The sequence below is a fragment of the Giraffa tippelskirchi genome, chromosome 11 (assembly GCF_054371585.1).
Source record: "Giraffa tippelskirchi isolate mGirTip1 chromosome 11, T2T-mGirTip1v1.2.pri, whole genome shotgun sequence".
NCBI classification, from domain to species: Eukaryota; Metazoa; Chordata; class Mammalia; order Artiodactyla; family Giraffidae; genus Giraffa; species Giraffa tippelskirchi.
The window spans coordinates 77,251,963-77,267,255 of NC_137285.1; the positions used below are offsets into that span (position 1 = coordinate 77,251,963).

Below are 15,293 nucleotides of genomic sequence, written 5' to 3' on the forward strand. Positions count from 1 at the left end.
CATGACCAACTCTGACCTAAAGCCTTTCTCTCCCTCTAACCTATCCCTAAAACATAACCCTCATCTAATCATATACATGTGCATCCCTAGCATCCATCCATCCATCCACACACGAGAGAGAAAGAGGAAGACACAGACAGAATTGAGAAAGGAAAAGAGAGGGACACAGCCAGAGAGAGACACGGAACCAAAGAGAGGAAAGGAGTCGATGGTCCAGACTATTCCTCAATCTGTCTCGAAGGTAGAAGCAATGACAGCGCCCTTCCACCCCAGAAGGGGGAAAAGGACGGAAGGTTTGGAGAGGAAAAGACAAGAACGCAGGGAGCCATTAGAAGCTCAGCCACCCGCAGAAGCCGAGCTGGGACCCTTGAACAGAATCTCAATGGAAACAGAGGACCAGAAAGTTGGCTACTCTTTTCTATAAGAGAGGGAGACCTTCGAGTCTTCCTTTCGGTCCTCCAACTTGGATGCGGGGTCTCAAAACAGTCAGGAGGGGGAGTGCCTTTTCCTGGGTTCCACGGCGCATCCAGGCCTCGTTCTGCCCCATTCTGTGCTGTGTCAGCCCTGGATGGAATCTTTCTTTCTGAAGTCTCAGCGCACGAGCTCCACGTGATATCGGCCCCAGGTGGAAAGGCATGGAGCTGCTCGTAGGCCGACAGACCTAGGAAGCAGATGGGAGAATGACCCCCACTCTGCAGATGGAGAGACTGGGGCAACCCTGAGGGGCATATGCTTGTCCAGGGCCACACCACTTATGAGAAGAAGGAGCCTGGTCTGAGAGCAGCATGGTCCTCGGAGCTCAGGCCCTGGCTGAACCCAGGCCTCCCCAGGGCTGTGGGCTGGGCCGTGTGGGTGTCATTGTGCCTGCACATGGCCTAAGGGGGGTGGTCGAGCAGTCAGAAACCCAGAGATTCCCTTGGGAAGTTTTGAGGAAGGGACCTCAGCACGAACCCCAGGAAATGATGTCACCTGCCGGCAACAGAACCCAACAGAACCCGCAATCCGGGTATCCAGGCCTCCAGAGCGGAGAGGAGCCCCCAGCCAGATCACTTGCTGCCAAGATGTTCTGCTGTTTGCCCCTGCCCAGAGGCCGGGGCCTCAGGAGAGCTCACAGGCAGTGTGCGTGGGCACCCTGTCGACGTTGGCTCAGGACACCCCCGAGAGGCCTCTGGCCCTTTGCCCGGAGAAACAGAAAGGTAACACGGGGAGCCCCAGGCCGGGCCAGGCCACCTCTCCCATGCCACCCGGAAACACCGGGTCCTTTGCCTGTGTGTGGGGATGCGGGTTTCTCGGGCTGTGTCTCCCTCAAGGAAGCCCAGGCGGATGTGGGGTCAGAAGCCTGTGGACAAGTTGTGCCCACACCCCAGGGGAGAGCAGGCTGGGCGGGATGGGGAGAGTGTGGGCAGCGCCGACCGGCCAGGCTGACCTCACACCCTCAGATGGGTCTCTTTCCTCCCGGGTGGGGATCTGAGCAGACACACGTCTCTGACCCTTCTGGGAAGAGAAGTTCGAGCAGGCAGAAGCAGCGGCTCCACTGGCCAGGCCCAGCTCGGAAAACTCCCAGCATGGCTGGCTGACGGTCACTGTCGTTGCAGAGCTTCCCACGTGATGAGGCCGAGGACGGGGACACCCCATCCAGCTCCCAGAGGGAGGGGTCGGAGCACCACCCGCCCGCCCGTGAGGCCCAGTGCAGGCTCCAGGTCAGCGTGCCCACGGAGGCATCAGCCCCACCGGGGGAGACGCGGAGGTGGGGAAGGCCTGCTGCCGAGACACCGCCCAGGATACAGCCGGCGGCCCAGTCTGAGGCTTCCACGGAGCTCAGCACACCCGGCTCCGACCCAGAGTCCAGAGAACCCCGGCCTCTGAGGCACCAGGAGGACCTGGAGCCCAGCACGCCACAGCACAGAGGTGAGGACGCTGGGGCTGGTGCACGGGAGTGTGTGGGGAGGGGTGCTGAGCTACACAGGGACGAGTCCTCGAAAGCTGCTGCTGGGCCTGCAGCAAGCGCTGGCCTCACACCCCCCGCCCCCCATCTTGCACACTTCAGTCCCAAAAGACATCTGACGCTGGGTATTCTTTGGGAACCTCTTGGAAGGTTTCTGTCCCGGGGTACGCACATGCCAAGGCTGGCCTGTGGGCAAACTTTGCTTCTCCCCCAGCTCTAGCACTGGCCTCCAACTGGAACCAGGCTCCACTTCCCAGACCTGTCCCCACACAGGTGGTGGCTCCAGGTGCAGGACCCAGGGATCCACCGAGGGCAGATGGAGAAGCGAGACTTGCCCTCGCAGAGACACCAGGCCAGCTGGGTACTGGCCAGCACACCGGGCAGATCGGATCTCCGTGCCTGCAGGACCCCCAGCCCCAGGCACTGATGTCCCACCCCCTCAGCGAGAACCTCCACCTCCACGTGCACCTCTACCTGCTCGGGCTTTGGCAAGAGAACCCGAGGCAGAGGAAGAGTCACCGCCTCGGCAGGGAGAGCCTGCCCTGGCTCCCGCGCAACACCCAGACGCCCACGATGACTCACCCAGCCCTGCAGGGAGAAAGAGCCCCCGCTCTGGACAGAGACCCAGAGCCCTTACCGGAAACACCACGTCCAGGGGAGCGGTCGGCTCTGCAGCCTCCATCCCTGTCTGCTCACCGTGGATGCCGGCAACTCGGTCTGCCCCCAGGGGACATGGAGTTCCTTTCCTCTGAACTGCTTTGCATGTGGTTTGTTTCCACCTTTCTGGTGATGTTTTATTTTTTGTATGGTTTCCTGGATTTTTGTTGGTTAAGTTGGGATTAGTAAACTGTTTCATCATTGTTGCAATCTGGGAACACTGTTGTGTAACTCTGGTGATACTGTGTTACCATCACCACTTTGTAGTTTCAGACCCGTTCCATCTTTATGCCCCACCCCCCAACAAAGCCTGGATTCAAGGCAAGCACGCCCTGTTCATCCCTCCCCCCGATCCTGAACACAATTTCATCTTTTCTTTCTGCATTCCTTCCTATATTCTTGGTGTCCCCAATCAGTGACTCTCAGCGAAATGACTGAAGGAGTGTTTTTCGGACTCTCCACCTACTGTAAGACTCCATTGGAGAGTTCTCATTTTTATGTCATTTGAACTAGCCTTTGATAGCTGAAAGGACGGTGTACGTCCTTTCAAGATACCATGTGCCAAACGAAGCCCTTTTGGCAACTGCCATCATTATCTCCAGGCAGGCATTGCTGTTTGAAGGGTGACATCTCAGCCAGAAGGCAGAGGCTGAGCTCCTCTTGTTGCACCAGCTCCCAAAAGAAGCCAAGAAAGGGAGCTGGAACAACAAACCACCCCCATGCCCAGGAAAGCGTTCTTCATGACAGAAGGCTAGAAAATGACCCAACATCCTTGTGGCCCAGAACCACTCTAGAAAATCACTGTTCCATAAAAAAGAGAAACACATGGGAAGTTCCAAGGAGAGGCAATGCCCATGGCCAGTGTACTTGAGAGACGGCCTGACCGCTCCGGGGAAGACACGCACCGACGGAACCCCTTGGGAAACAGCAGTGATAGTCCTCACCGTCGTAAGGGTTTCCTCTGGGGACAACCTGCCCTGGGCACCACACGAGGGAGCAGACCGGCTTCTCTTCCTCTGCCCCCACACCATTCACTCATGAAGGCAGCTCAGGTGTTCTCATGCCCTGCCTGCCTGCCTGCCTGGCTCATCCGTGAGCTGTGACCACCTCCAGGCTAGGACTCCACCTTTTCCTCTCTGTGTACCGTGAATCTGCACACAGTGGGCTTTCAGAACCTTAGGAGACTTGAGCCATTCCCGCTCGAGCCAGAACCCTCCCCAGGAAGGAAAACAGCTGTGGAGTCATTTTGGCCCCAGCACTGGTTCCGAAAGCCTGGCGGCTCCTACAGCCTCTACGGTGTGAAGAGGGAGGTCCCTTTTGACAGAGCTTTCCGGCTCTCAGATCTAAGCTGTTGTTTCACTGTCAGCTGTGTCTTCCGTTGCAGCCAGGTGGGCCACGCTGCTCCAAAGGAGCTCACAAGCTGAGTTTCAAGGGAGGACAGGGATGGCTACAACGTGCTGCAAACTGAGTGAGGGTCCCCACAATCCTCAGCAAAGGTCTGTGGTGTGCAAGTGGGGAGTAGAGGGCCCCCAAGTTCCAAAGGAAGGGAGGTAGTCGGGAGCTAAAGCCCTTGGCTGCTGTGGTAGCAGCTGCAGATGGCAGCCCGTCCACAGTGCACTTCAAATGAGGTCATATGAGCGGGACTCTGGAAATGGCTCCGAAATCGAGAGAAAGGGGTCAGGGTATGTGGGAATCCGGCGGGGGTGGGGGGTGGATGAAGGAAGGTGTCCCTCCTCTCTCCAGTGCAATTTGGTTTGGTGAGTCTCAAAGCTACCAGATGGCACTTCCCAAGTCAGGCCCCCGCAGGAATCAGGGTGGGCTGCCTGCCTCGGGCCCTGCCACAGGGACAAGCCACACCAGTGGCCTCCCTGAGCTCCAATGGCCGGATCTGGGGGGTTCTGTCTGGGTGCACACCTCCTTGCTGTGGCCAAGTTCCCCCCTTCTCTGAGCACCAGCTTCATCCTCTCGAATGAGGACATCAATTGCTACCTTGGCACGTTACTCTCTTCATCCTGTGAAGACTCATTAGGCTTATCCTACAATTACTAGCTGGCCCGAAGAGATATCTCCTGAATCCAGCTTAAGCTGGAGTCTCCCAGGCTCATCTGGCATGTCTTCCCTGAAGTCTGCCAAAACCCACACCCTTGCATTTCCAGGGACTCCCCTTAGCCAGCTGGGCAGAAAACCCAGCATGCTTCAAACAAGCTGACAGACAAGCGGGAGAGGACTCACGGGCAGACGGCTTCCCTCAGGTCTCGGGTGGAGCTCTGGGACCACAGCAGCAACGGGCCATCCCAGCCCCTGGGCTCAGCAGCGCCCTCATTCTCAGGCCGGCGGCTCTGCCCTGAGGGGAGCAGGAACGTCACCAACTGCCGCAGGCGGACCTCAAGCCCCTCCCACTGCTGGAGCCTGACCTCCCCCGGCCCCACCCCTTCCCCTACCCCAGCAGGACGAGAGCTCGTCTTCCCCTGGCTTCCAACGTGAGGCCCGGCCCTGGGCCCCGATTGGGCACTGCCCCAGCCCGGAGCCAATCACAGTGGCCAGGGAGGTGGAACGCACCGATTGGCCAGGGCCAGGTCATGTGACCATACTCCCCAGGAAACTCAAAGATTACCAAGGTTCTCTAAGAAACCAATGAACAAAATTATCCACTAAAGGCAAACCATAATTTTTAATGAGGCCAATGTCACAGAAAAAAAAAATGCTCCACAATAAACTGCTCAAGGAAGCTACTAAATAAACTTTCAGAAAAGTTTAGTAGTTTTTTTTTTTTTTTTAAATAGGGTGACGGAGAGCTATACCTTTCCCATCTATGTGAATTTAGGTTTAAACTAGATTTCCCTTGGCTATTATATAAGACAAAAAAACCCACATCACCCACTTTCACTCCCCCCCACCCCCAAAATGTGTTTTAATCTATTGAATTTTTGTGTCCTCAGTTGTGTCTGATTCACGGCAACTCACCAACTCTACACAGCCAGGCTCTTCCGTCCATGGAATTCAGGGCAATTTTTTCTGTCCCAGTAAATGCCCACCCTGGGTGATCCAAAGGCAAGGGCTCCGAGGCTCCTGAGAGACTAACTCCTTTCAGCTGAGCACAGAGCTGGCTCCTCACTGGGATGCCTGTGGCCTGGGGCTCCCAGAGGGGAGAGCAGCACTCGCCCCACCGTGTGGTCACTGCTGGAAGTGCAGGCTGCTCCTCACTCCCCCTTGACAGTGTCCCTGAGGGCAGAACAGTGTGAATCGAATCAAGGTGGAAATGCAAACTCCAATGCAACCAACCTTCCCACAAGATCTCCAAAACCACTCAGGAACAGGGAATTGGAAACTGCAGGGGATGACATGAATGGAGATGGAGACTTGACACCTTACACCGAGTTCACTTCCAGTTATCCCTAGACAAACTTTCCATGAAAACTTGTCACAAATCTAGAAGAACAATGAGCAGAAACCGGACACGTGCTTTGAGTCTTCACACACAAAACTAAAAGGCAGTCCACAAAAAAAACCCAGAGAATACAGTGGACTTTGCAAAATCAAAGATATCTACTGTGGGAAAGACCTCATTACAAAAGCAAAAGACAGGTCATACATCGCGAGACGAATGAGTGGAAACACAAAGCTTATCAAGGATGTGTCTCCAAACAGACAAAGAACGCCAACACAACAAGCCTGTGAAAACTAGGGAAAGGTCTGAAGGGACACCAGACGGAGGAAGACACACACAGAGTATCCCGGATGATGTCCAGCACTGAGGGCCTGAAGAAACAACAGTCTAGTTGCACCCCCTCAGGCCTGTGTGACCGTGGATGAGGCCTCTGTTTCCCGGTGGCTCTGAGACATGGACAGGGAGGAAGGGGAAGAGAAGTCACTTGCATTTCTAATACTCACAGCAAAGTCTTCCAATGAGAAGGGAATTATCACCCCCACTGACAATGCCATTCACTGAAGTGATATCCACGAGTCCATCTACCCCAGAAGGGAAGGATGGACCTGTTCTCACAAAACGGCGAGAGATGGAAGGAGGAAGATCAAGCCCACACCAATCACTGGAAAGAGAAGCTGTGCTCAGGGCTTGAAAGAATTCCTATAGGGAAAATCATGTCACAGCCCCACATGGCAATCCACAGCTTCCATGCTATTCCTCCCAAAATGCCAATGCATTTTCGCACCGAACAAAGAATTGCAAAAGGGGTACGGAAACAGAAAAGAGCCTACATTGTCAATACAATCCGACGAAAAAGCCCCGATACGGACATCCAAGGTTGTGTGAAAGGAAATTAGACGACCAAACTAGGATCCTCAGGAGAGTATCGGAGAAGGCAATGGCGACCCACTCCAGTACTCTTGCCTGGAAAATGTCCTGGACGGAGGAGCCTGGTAGGCTACAGGCCATGGGGTCTTGCAGAGTCAGACACGACTGAAGTGACTTAGCCGCAGCAGCAGCAGCAGGACAGTATGCTATTGGGAATACAACAACACACACAGATCCAGATCGATGGAATAAAGTTGAGGGTCCAGAAACAAACCCCAGCATCCATGGTCAACTCATCTCTGACACAGACGGTGAGAATATCCAAATGGGAACAAGAAAGCCTCTTCAATCAATGTCCATGGGAAAACCAGACAGCTACATCTGAAGAACGCTATTGGGTTTGATCTCATACCACCTCAATATCGGGGAAAAACCTCACCCTAAAGACTGATGTCATGAGATAGCTAGAAAGAAGCGTAGGTCAAAGGCTCCTTAACATCAGAGTCTCCTTGCCATTTGCTGGGCGGAGGTCGAAATGGGTCTCTTCAAGTAAGGGAAAGAGGTAAACGAAGTACACCACTGGGTTTCCATCCAATGGAACCTATTCACAACAGAGAGGCTAAGCATTCACAAATGCAAAAGATAGGAAACGGAACACGAGAGACTCCTTGCAAGTGGTGTATCTGAGAAGGGGTTCATATGGAAAGAGACGAAGAATGCACAGCACTCAGATTCCAAGAAACACCACCACCACCCTTGACCCTTCCCCCATGACCAACTCTGACCTAAAGCCTTTCTCTCCCTCTAACCTATCCCTAAAACATAACCCTCATCTAATCATATACATGTGCATCCCTAGCATCCATCCATCCATCCACACACGAGAGAGAAAGAGGAAGACACAGACGGAATTGAGAAAGGAAAAGAGAGGGACACAGCCAGAGAGAGACACGGAACCAAAGAGAGGAAAGGAGTCGATGGTCCAGACTATTCCTCAATCTGTCTCGAAGGTAGAAGCAATGACAGCGCCCTTCCACCCCAGAAGGGGGAAAAGGACGGAAGGTTTGGAGAGGAAAAGACAAGAACGCAGGGAGCCATTAGAAGCTCAGCCACCCGCAGAAGCCGAGCTGGGACCCTTGAACAGAATCTCAATGGAAACAGAGGACCAGAAAGTTGGCTACTCTTTTCTATAAGAGAGGGAGACCTTCGAGTCTTCCTTTCGGTCCTCCAACTTGGATGCGGGGTCTCAAAACAGTCAGGAGGGGGAGTGCCTTTTCCTGGGTTCCACGGCGCATCCAGGCCTCGTTCTGCCCCATTCTGTGCTGTGTCAGCCCTGGATGGAATCTTTCTTTCTGAAGTCTCAGCGCACGAGCTCCACGTGATATCGGCCCCAGGTGGAAAGGCATGGAGCTGCTCGTAGGCCGACAGACCTAGGAAGCAGATGGGAGAATGACCCCCACTCTGCAGATGGAGAGACTGGGGCAACCCTGAGGGGCATATGCTTGTCCAGGGCCACACCACTTATGAGAAGAAGGAGCCTGGTCTGAGAGCAGCATGGTCCTCGGAGCTCAGGCCCTGGCTGAACCCAGGCCTCCCCAGGGCTGTGGGCTGGGCCGTGTGGGTGTCATTGTGCCTGCACATGGCCTAAGGGGGGTGGTCGAGCAGTCAGAAACCCAGAGATTCCCTTGGGAAGTTTTGAGGAAGGGACCTCAGCACGAACCCCAGGAAATGATGTCACCTGCCGGCAACAGAACCCAACAGAACCCGCAATCCGGGTATCCAGGCCTCCAGAGCGGAGAGGAGCCCCCAGCCAGATCACTTGCTGCCAAGATGTTCTGCTGTTTGCCCCTGCCCAGAGGCCGGGGCCTCAGGAGAGCTCACAGGCAGTGTGCGTGGGCACCCTGTCGACGTTGGCTCAGGACACCCCCGAGAGGCCTCTGGCCCTTTGCCCGGAGAAACAGAAAGGTAACACGGGGAGCCCCAGGCCGGGCCAGGCCACCTCTCCCATGCCACCCGGAAACACCGGGTCCTTTGCCTGTGTGTGGGGATGCGGGTTTCTCGGGCTGTGTCTCCCTCAAGGAAGCCCAGGCGGATGTGGGGTCAGAAGCCTGTGGACAAGTTGTGCCCACACCCCAGGGGAGAGCAGGCTGGGCGGGATGGGGAGAGTGTGGGCAGCGCCGACCGGCCAGGCTGACCTCACACCCTCAGATGGGTCTCTTTCCTCCCGGGTGGGGATCTGAGCAGACACACGTCTCTGACCCTTCTGGGAAGAGAAGTTCGAGCAGGCAGAAGCAGCGGCTCCACTGGCCAGGCCCAGCTCGGAAAACTCCCAGCATGGCTGGCTGACGGTCACTGTCGTTGCAGAGCTTCCCACGTGATGAGGCCGAGGACGGGGACACCCCATCCAGCTCCCAGAGGGAGGGGTCGGAGCACCACCCGCCCGCCCGTGAGGCCCAGTGCAGGCTCCAGGTCAGCGTGCCCACGGAGGCATCAGCCCCACCGGGGGAGACGCGGAGGTGGGGAAGGCCTGCTGCCGAGACACCGCCCAGGATACAGCCGGCGGCCCAGTCTGAGGCTTCCACGGAGCTCAGCACACCCGGCTCCGACCCAGAGTCCAGAGAACCCCGGCCTCTGAGGCACCAGGAGGACCTGGAGCCCAGCACGCCACAGCACAGAGGTGAGGACGCTGGGGCTGGTGCACGGGAGTGTGTGGGGAGGGGTGCTGAGCTACACAGGGACGAGTCCTCGAAAGCTGCTGCTGGGCCTGCAGCAAGCGCTGGCCTCACACCCCCCGCCCCCCATCTTGCACACTTCAGTCCCAAAAGACATCTGACGCTGGGTATTCTTTGGGAACCTCTTGGAAGGTTTCTGTCCCGGGGTACGCACATGCCAAGGCTGGCCTGTGGGCAAACTTTGCTTCTCCCCCAGCTCTAGCACTGGCCTCCAACTGGAACCAGGCTCCACTTCCCAGACCTGTCCCCACACAGGTGGTGGCTCCAGGTGCAGGACCCAGGGATCCACCGAGGGCAGATGGAGAAGCGAGACTTGCCCTCGCAGAGACACCAGGCCAGCTGGGTACTGGCCAGCACACCGGGCAGATCGGATCTCCGTGCCTGCAGGACCCCCAGCCCCAGGCACTGATGTCCCACCCCCTCAGCGAGAACCTCCACCTCCACGTGCACCTCTACCTGCTCGGGCTTTGGCAAGAGAACCCGAGGCAGAGGAAGAGTCACCGCCTCGGCAGGGAGAGCCTGCCCTGGCTCCCGCGCAACACCCAGACGCCCACGATGACTCACCCAGCCCTGCAGGGAGAAAGAGCCCCCGCTCTGGACAGAGACCCAGAGCCCTTACCGGAAACACCACGTCCAGGGGAGCGGTCGGCTCTGCAGCCTCCATCCCTGTCTGCTCACCGTGGATGCCGGCAACTCGGTCTGCCCCCAGGGGACATGGAGTTCCTTTCCTCTGAACTGCTTTGCATGTGGTTTGTTTCCACCTTTCTGGTGATGTTTTATTTTTTGTATGGTTTCCTGGATTTTTGTTGGTTAAGTTGGGATTAGTAAACTGTTTCATCATTGTTGCAATCTGGGAACACTGTTGTGTAACTCTGGTGATACTGTGTTACCATCACCACTTTGTAGTTTCAGACCCGTTCCATCTTTATGCCCCACCCCCCAACAAAGCCTGGATTCAAGGCAAGCACGCCCTGTTCATCCCTCCCCCCGATCCTGAACACAATTTCATCTTTTCTTTCTGCATTCCTTCCTATATTCTTGGTGTCCCCAATCAGTGACTCTCAGCGAAATGACTGAAGGAGTGTTTTTCGGACTCTCCACCTACTGTAAGACTCCATTGGAGAGTTCTCATTTTTATGTCATTTGAACTAGCCTTTGATAGCTGAAAGGACGGTGTACGTCCTTTCAAGATACCATGTGCCAAACGAAGCCCTTTTGGCAACTGCCATCATTATCTCCAGGCAGGCATTGCTGTTTGAAGGGTGACATCTCAGCCAGAAGGCAGAGGCTGAGCTCCTCTTGTTGCACCAGCTCCCAAAAGAAGCCAAGAAAGGGAGCTGGAACAACAAACCACCCCCATGCCCAGGAAAGCGTTCTTCATGACAGAAGGCTAGAAAATGACCCAACATCCTTGTGGCCCAGAACCACTCTAGAAAATCACTGTTCCATAAAAAAGAGAAACACATGGGAAGTTCCAAGGAGAGGCAATGCCCATGGCCAGTGTACTTGAGAGACGGCCTGACCGCTCCGGGGAAGACACGCACCGACGGAACCCCTTGGGAAACAGCAGTGATAGTCCTCACCGTCGTAAGGGTTTCCTCTGGGGACAACCTGCCCTGGGCACCACACGAGGGAGCAGACCGGCTTCTCTTCCTCTGCCCCCACACCATTCACTCATGAAGGCAGCTCAGGTGTTCTCATGCCCTGCCTGCCTGCCTGCCTGGCTCATCCGTGAGCTGTGACCACCTCCAGGCTAGGACTCCACCTTTTCCTCTCTGTGTACCGTGAATCTGCACACAGTGGGCTTTCAGAACCTTAGGAGACTTGAGCCATTCCCGCTCGAGCCAGAACCCTCCCCAGGAAGGAAAACAGCTGTGGAGTCATTTTGGCCCCAGCACTGGTTCCGAAAGCCTGGCGGCTCCTACAGCCTCTACGGTGTGAAGAGGGAGGTCCCTTTTGACAGAGCTTTCCGGCTCTCAGATCTAAGCTGTTGTTTCACTGTCAGCTGTGTCTTCCGTTGCAGCCAGGTGGGCCACGCTGCTCCAAAGGAGCTCACAAGCTGAGTTTCAAGGGAGGACAGGGATGGCTACAACGTGCTGCAAACTGAGTGAGGGTCCCCACAATCCTCAGCAAAGGTCTGTGGTGTGCAAGTGGGGAGTAGAGGGCCCCCAAGTTCCAAAGGAAGGGAGGTAGTCGGGAGCTAAAGCCCTTGGCTGCTGTGGTAGCAGCTGCAGATGGCAGCCCGTCCACAGTGCACTTCAAATGAGGTCATATGAGCGGGACTCTGGAAATGGCTCCGAAATCGAGAGAAAGGGGTCAGGGTATGTGGGAATCCGGCGGGGGTGGGGGGTGGATGAAGGAAGGTGTCCCTCCTCTCTCCAGTGCAATTTGGTTTGGTGAGTCTCAAAGCTACCAGATGGCACTTCCCAAGTCAGGCCCCCGCAGGAATCAGGGTGGGCTGCCTGCCTCGGGCCCTGCCACAGGGACAAGCCACACCAGTGGCCTCCCTGAGCTCCAATGGCCGGATCTGGGGGGTTCTGTCTGGGTGCACACCTCCTTGCTGTGGCCAAGTTCCCCCCTTCTCTGAGCACCAGCTTCATCCTCTCGAATGAGGACATCAATTGCTACCTTGGCACGTTACTCTCTTCATCCTGTGAAGACTCATTAGGCTTATCCTACAATTACTAGCTGGCCCGAAGAGATATCTCCTGAATCCAGCTTAAGCTGGAGTCTCCCAGGCTCATCTGGCATGTCTTCCCTGAAGTCTGCCAAAACCCACACCCTTGCATTTCCAGGGACTCCCCTTAGCCAGCTGGGCAGAAAACCCAGCATGCTTCAAACAAGCTGACAGACAAGCGGGAGAGGACTCACGGGCAGACGGCTTCCCTCAGGTCTCGGGTGGAGCTCTGGGACCACAGCAGCAACGGGCCATCCCAGCCCCTGGGCTCAGCAGCGCCCTCATTCTCAGGCCGGCGGCTCTGCCCTGAGGGGAGCAGGAACGTCACCAACTGCCGCAGGCGGACCTCAAGCCCCTCCCACTGCTGGAGCCTGACCTCCCCCGGCCCCACCCCTTCCCCTACCCCAGCAGGACGAGAGCTCGTCTTCCCCTGGCTTCCAACGTGAGGCCCGGCCCTGGGCCCCGATTGGGCACTGCCCCAGCCCGGAGCCAATCACAGTGGCCAGGGAGGTGGAACGCACCGATTGGCCAGGGCCAGGTCATGTGACCATACTCCCCAGGAAACTCAAAGATTACCAAGGTTCTCTAAGAAACCAATGAACAAAATTATCCACTAAAGGCAAACCATAATTTTTAATGAGGCCAATGTCACAGAAAAAAAAAATGCTCCACAATAAACTGCTCAAGGAAGCTACTAAATAAACTTTCAGAAAAGTTTAGTAGTTTTTTTTTTTTTTTTAAATAGGGTGACGGAGAGCTATACCTTTCCCATCTATGTGAATTTAGGTTTAAACTAGATTTCCCTTGGCTATTATATAAGACAAAAAAACCCACATCACCCACTTTCACTCCCCCCCACCCCCAAAATGTGTTTTAATCTATTGAATTTTTGTGTCCTCAGTTGTGTCTGATTCACGGCAACTCACCAACTCTACACAGCCAGGCTCTTCCGTCCATGGAATTCAGGGCAATTTTTTCTGTCCCAGTAAATGCCCACCCTGGGTGATCCAAAGGCAAGGGCTCCGAGGCTCCTGAGAGACTAACTCCTTTCAGCTGAGCACAGAGCTGGCTCCTCACTGGGATGCCTGTGGCCTGGGGCTCCCAGAGGGGAGAGCAGCACTCGCCCCACCGTGTGGTCACTGCTGGAAGTGCAGGCTGCTCCTCACTCCCCCTTGACAGTGTCCCTGAGGGCAGAACAGTGTGAATCGAATCAAGGTGGAAATGCAAACTCCAATGCAACCAACCTTCCCACAAGATCTCCAAAACCACTCAGGAACAGGGAATTGGAAACTGCAGGGGATGACATGAATGGAGATGGAGACTTGACACCTTACACCGAGTTCACTTCCAGTTATCCCTAGACAAACTTTCCATGAAAACTTGTCACAAATCTAGAAGAACAATGAGCAGAAACCGGACACGTGCTTTGAGTCTTCACACACAAAACTAAAAGGCAGTCCACAAAAAAAACCCAGAGAATACAGTGGACTTTGCAAAATCAAAGATATCTACTGTGGGAAAGACCTCATTACAAAAGCAAAAGACAGGTCATACATCGCGAGACGAATGAGTGGAAACACAAAGCTTATCAAGGATGTGTCTCCAAACAGACAAAGAACGCCAACACAACAAGCCTGTGAAAACTAGGGAAAGGTCTGAAGGGACACCAGACGGAGGAAGACACACACAGAGTATCCCGGATGATGTCCAGCACTGAGGGCCTGAAGAAACAACAGTCTAGTTGCACCCCCTCAGGCCTGTGTGACCGTGGATGAGGCCTCTGTTTCCCGGTGGCTCTGAGACATGGACAGGGAGGAAGGGGAAGAGAAGTCACTTGCATTTCTAATACTCACAGCAAAGTCTTCCAATGAGAAGGGAATTATCACCCCCACTGACAATGCCATTCACTGAAGTGATATCCACGAGTCCATCTACCCCAGAAGGGAAGGATGGACCTGTTCTCACAAAACGGCGAGAGATGGAAGGAGGAAGATCAAGCCCACACCAATCACTGGAAAGAGAAGCTGTGCTCAGGGCTTGAAAGAATTCCTATAGGGAAAATCATGTCACAGCCCCACATGGCAATCCACAGCTTCCATGCTATTCCTCCCAAAATGCCAATGCATTTTCGCACCGAACAAAGAATTGCAAAAGGGGTACGGAAACAGAAAAGAGCCTACATTGTCAATACAATCCGACGAAAAAGCCCCGATACGGACATCCAAGGTTGTGTGAAAGGAAATTAGACGACCAAACTAGGATCCTCAGGAGAGTATCGGAGAAGGCAATGGCGACCCACTCCAGTACTCTTGCCTGGAAAATGTCCTGGACGGAGGAGCCTGGTAGGCTACAGGCCATGGGGTCTTGCAGAGTCAGACACGACTGAAGTGACTTAGCCGCAGCAGCAGCAGCAGGACAGTATGCTATTGGGAATACAACAACACACACAGATCCAGATCGATGGAATAAAGTTGAGGGTCCAGAAACAAACCCCAGCATCCATGGTCAACTCATCTCTGACACAGACGGTGAGAATATCCAAATGGGAACAAGAAAGCCTCTTCAATCAATGTCCATGGGAAAACCAGACAGCTACATCTGAAGAACGCTATTGGGTTTGATCTCATACCACCTCAATATCGGGGAAAAACCTCACCCTAAAGACTGATGTCATGAGATAGCTAGAAAGAAGCGTAGGTCAAAGGCTCCTTAACATCAGAGTCTCCTTGCCATTTGCTGGGCGGAGGTCGAAATGGGTCTCTTCAAGTAAGGGAAAGAGGTAAACGAAGTACACCACTGGGTTTCCATCCAATGGAACCTATTCACAACAGAGAGGCTAAGCATTCACAAATGCAAAAGATAGGAAACGGAACACGAGAGACTCCTTGCAAGTGGTGTATCTGAGAAGGGGTTCATATGGAAAGAGACGAAGAATGCACAGCACTCAGATTCCAAGAAACACCACCACCACCCTTGACCCTTCCCCCATGACCAACTCTGACCTAAAGCCTTTCTCTCCCTCTAACC

General features: G+C 54.7%; 2 protein-coding genes and 1 long non-coding RNA gene across 4 annotated transcripts; 2 read left to right on the forward strand and 1 right to left on the reverse strand.

Annotated features, from left to right (window-relative positions):
• The first annotated feature begins 80 nt into the window (after positions 1–80).
• LOC145527478 (uncharacterized) lies at positions 81–2,812 on the forward strand. 2 transcript variants are annotated; one of them, XM_081545542.1, is made up of 3 exons: positions 81–1,196; positions 1,596–1,908; positions 2,160–2,812. In XM_081545542.1, the coding sequence occupies exons 1-3, from the start codon at positions 786–788 to the stop codon at positions 2,786–2,788; spliced, it is 1,353 nt and encodes a 450-aa protein (XP_081401668.1). In that variant the 5' UTR covers positions 81–785; the 3' UTR covers positions 2,789–2,812. The 2 variants fall into 2 exon arrangements, with proteins under 2 accessions (XP_081401668.1, XP_081401669.1); XM_081545543.1 differs by having other exon boundaries at positions 2,219–2,812.
• On the reverse strand, positions 2,738–15,242 carry LOC145527611 (uncharacterized). Its single transcript, XR_014069773.1, has 4 exons — positions 13,193–15,242; positions 8,062–12,572; positions 5,567–5,824; positions 2,738–4,946 (listed from the first exon to the last, which is right to left on the reverse strand). It is a non-coding gene; the product is annotated as an uncharacterized LOC145527611 (long non-coding RNA).
• On the forward strand, positions 5,370–12,573 carry LOC145527568 (uncharacterized). The gene is made up of 2 exons (XM_081545673.1): positions 5,370–8,822; positions 9,222–12,573. The coding sequence occupies exons 1-2, from the start codon at positions 8,412–8,414 to the stop codon at positions 9,789–9,791; spliced, it is 981 nt and encodes a 326-aa protein (XP_081401799.1). The 5' UTR covers positions 5,370–8,411; the 3' UTR covers positions 9,792–12,573.
• Positions 15,243–15,293: the final 51 nt, after the last annotated feature.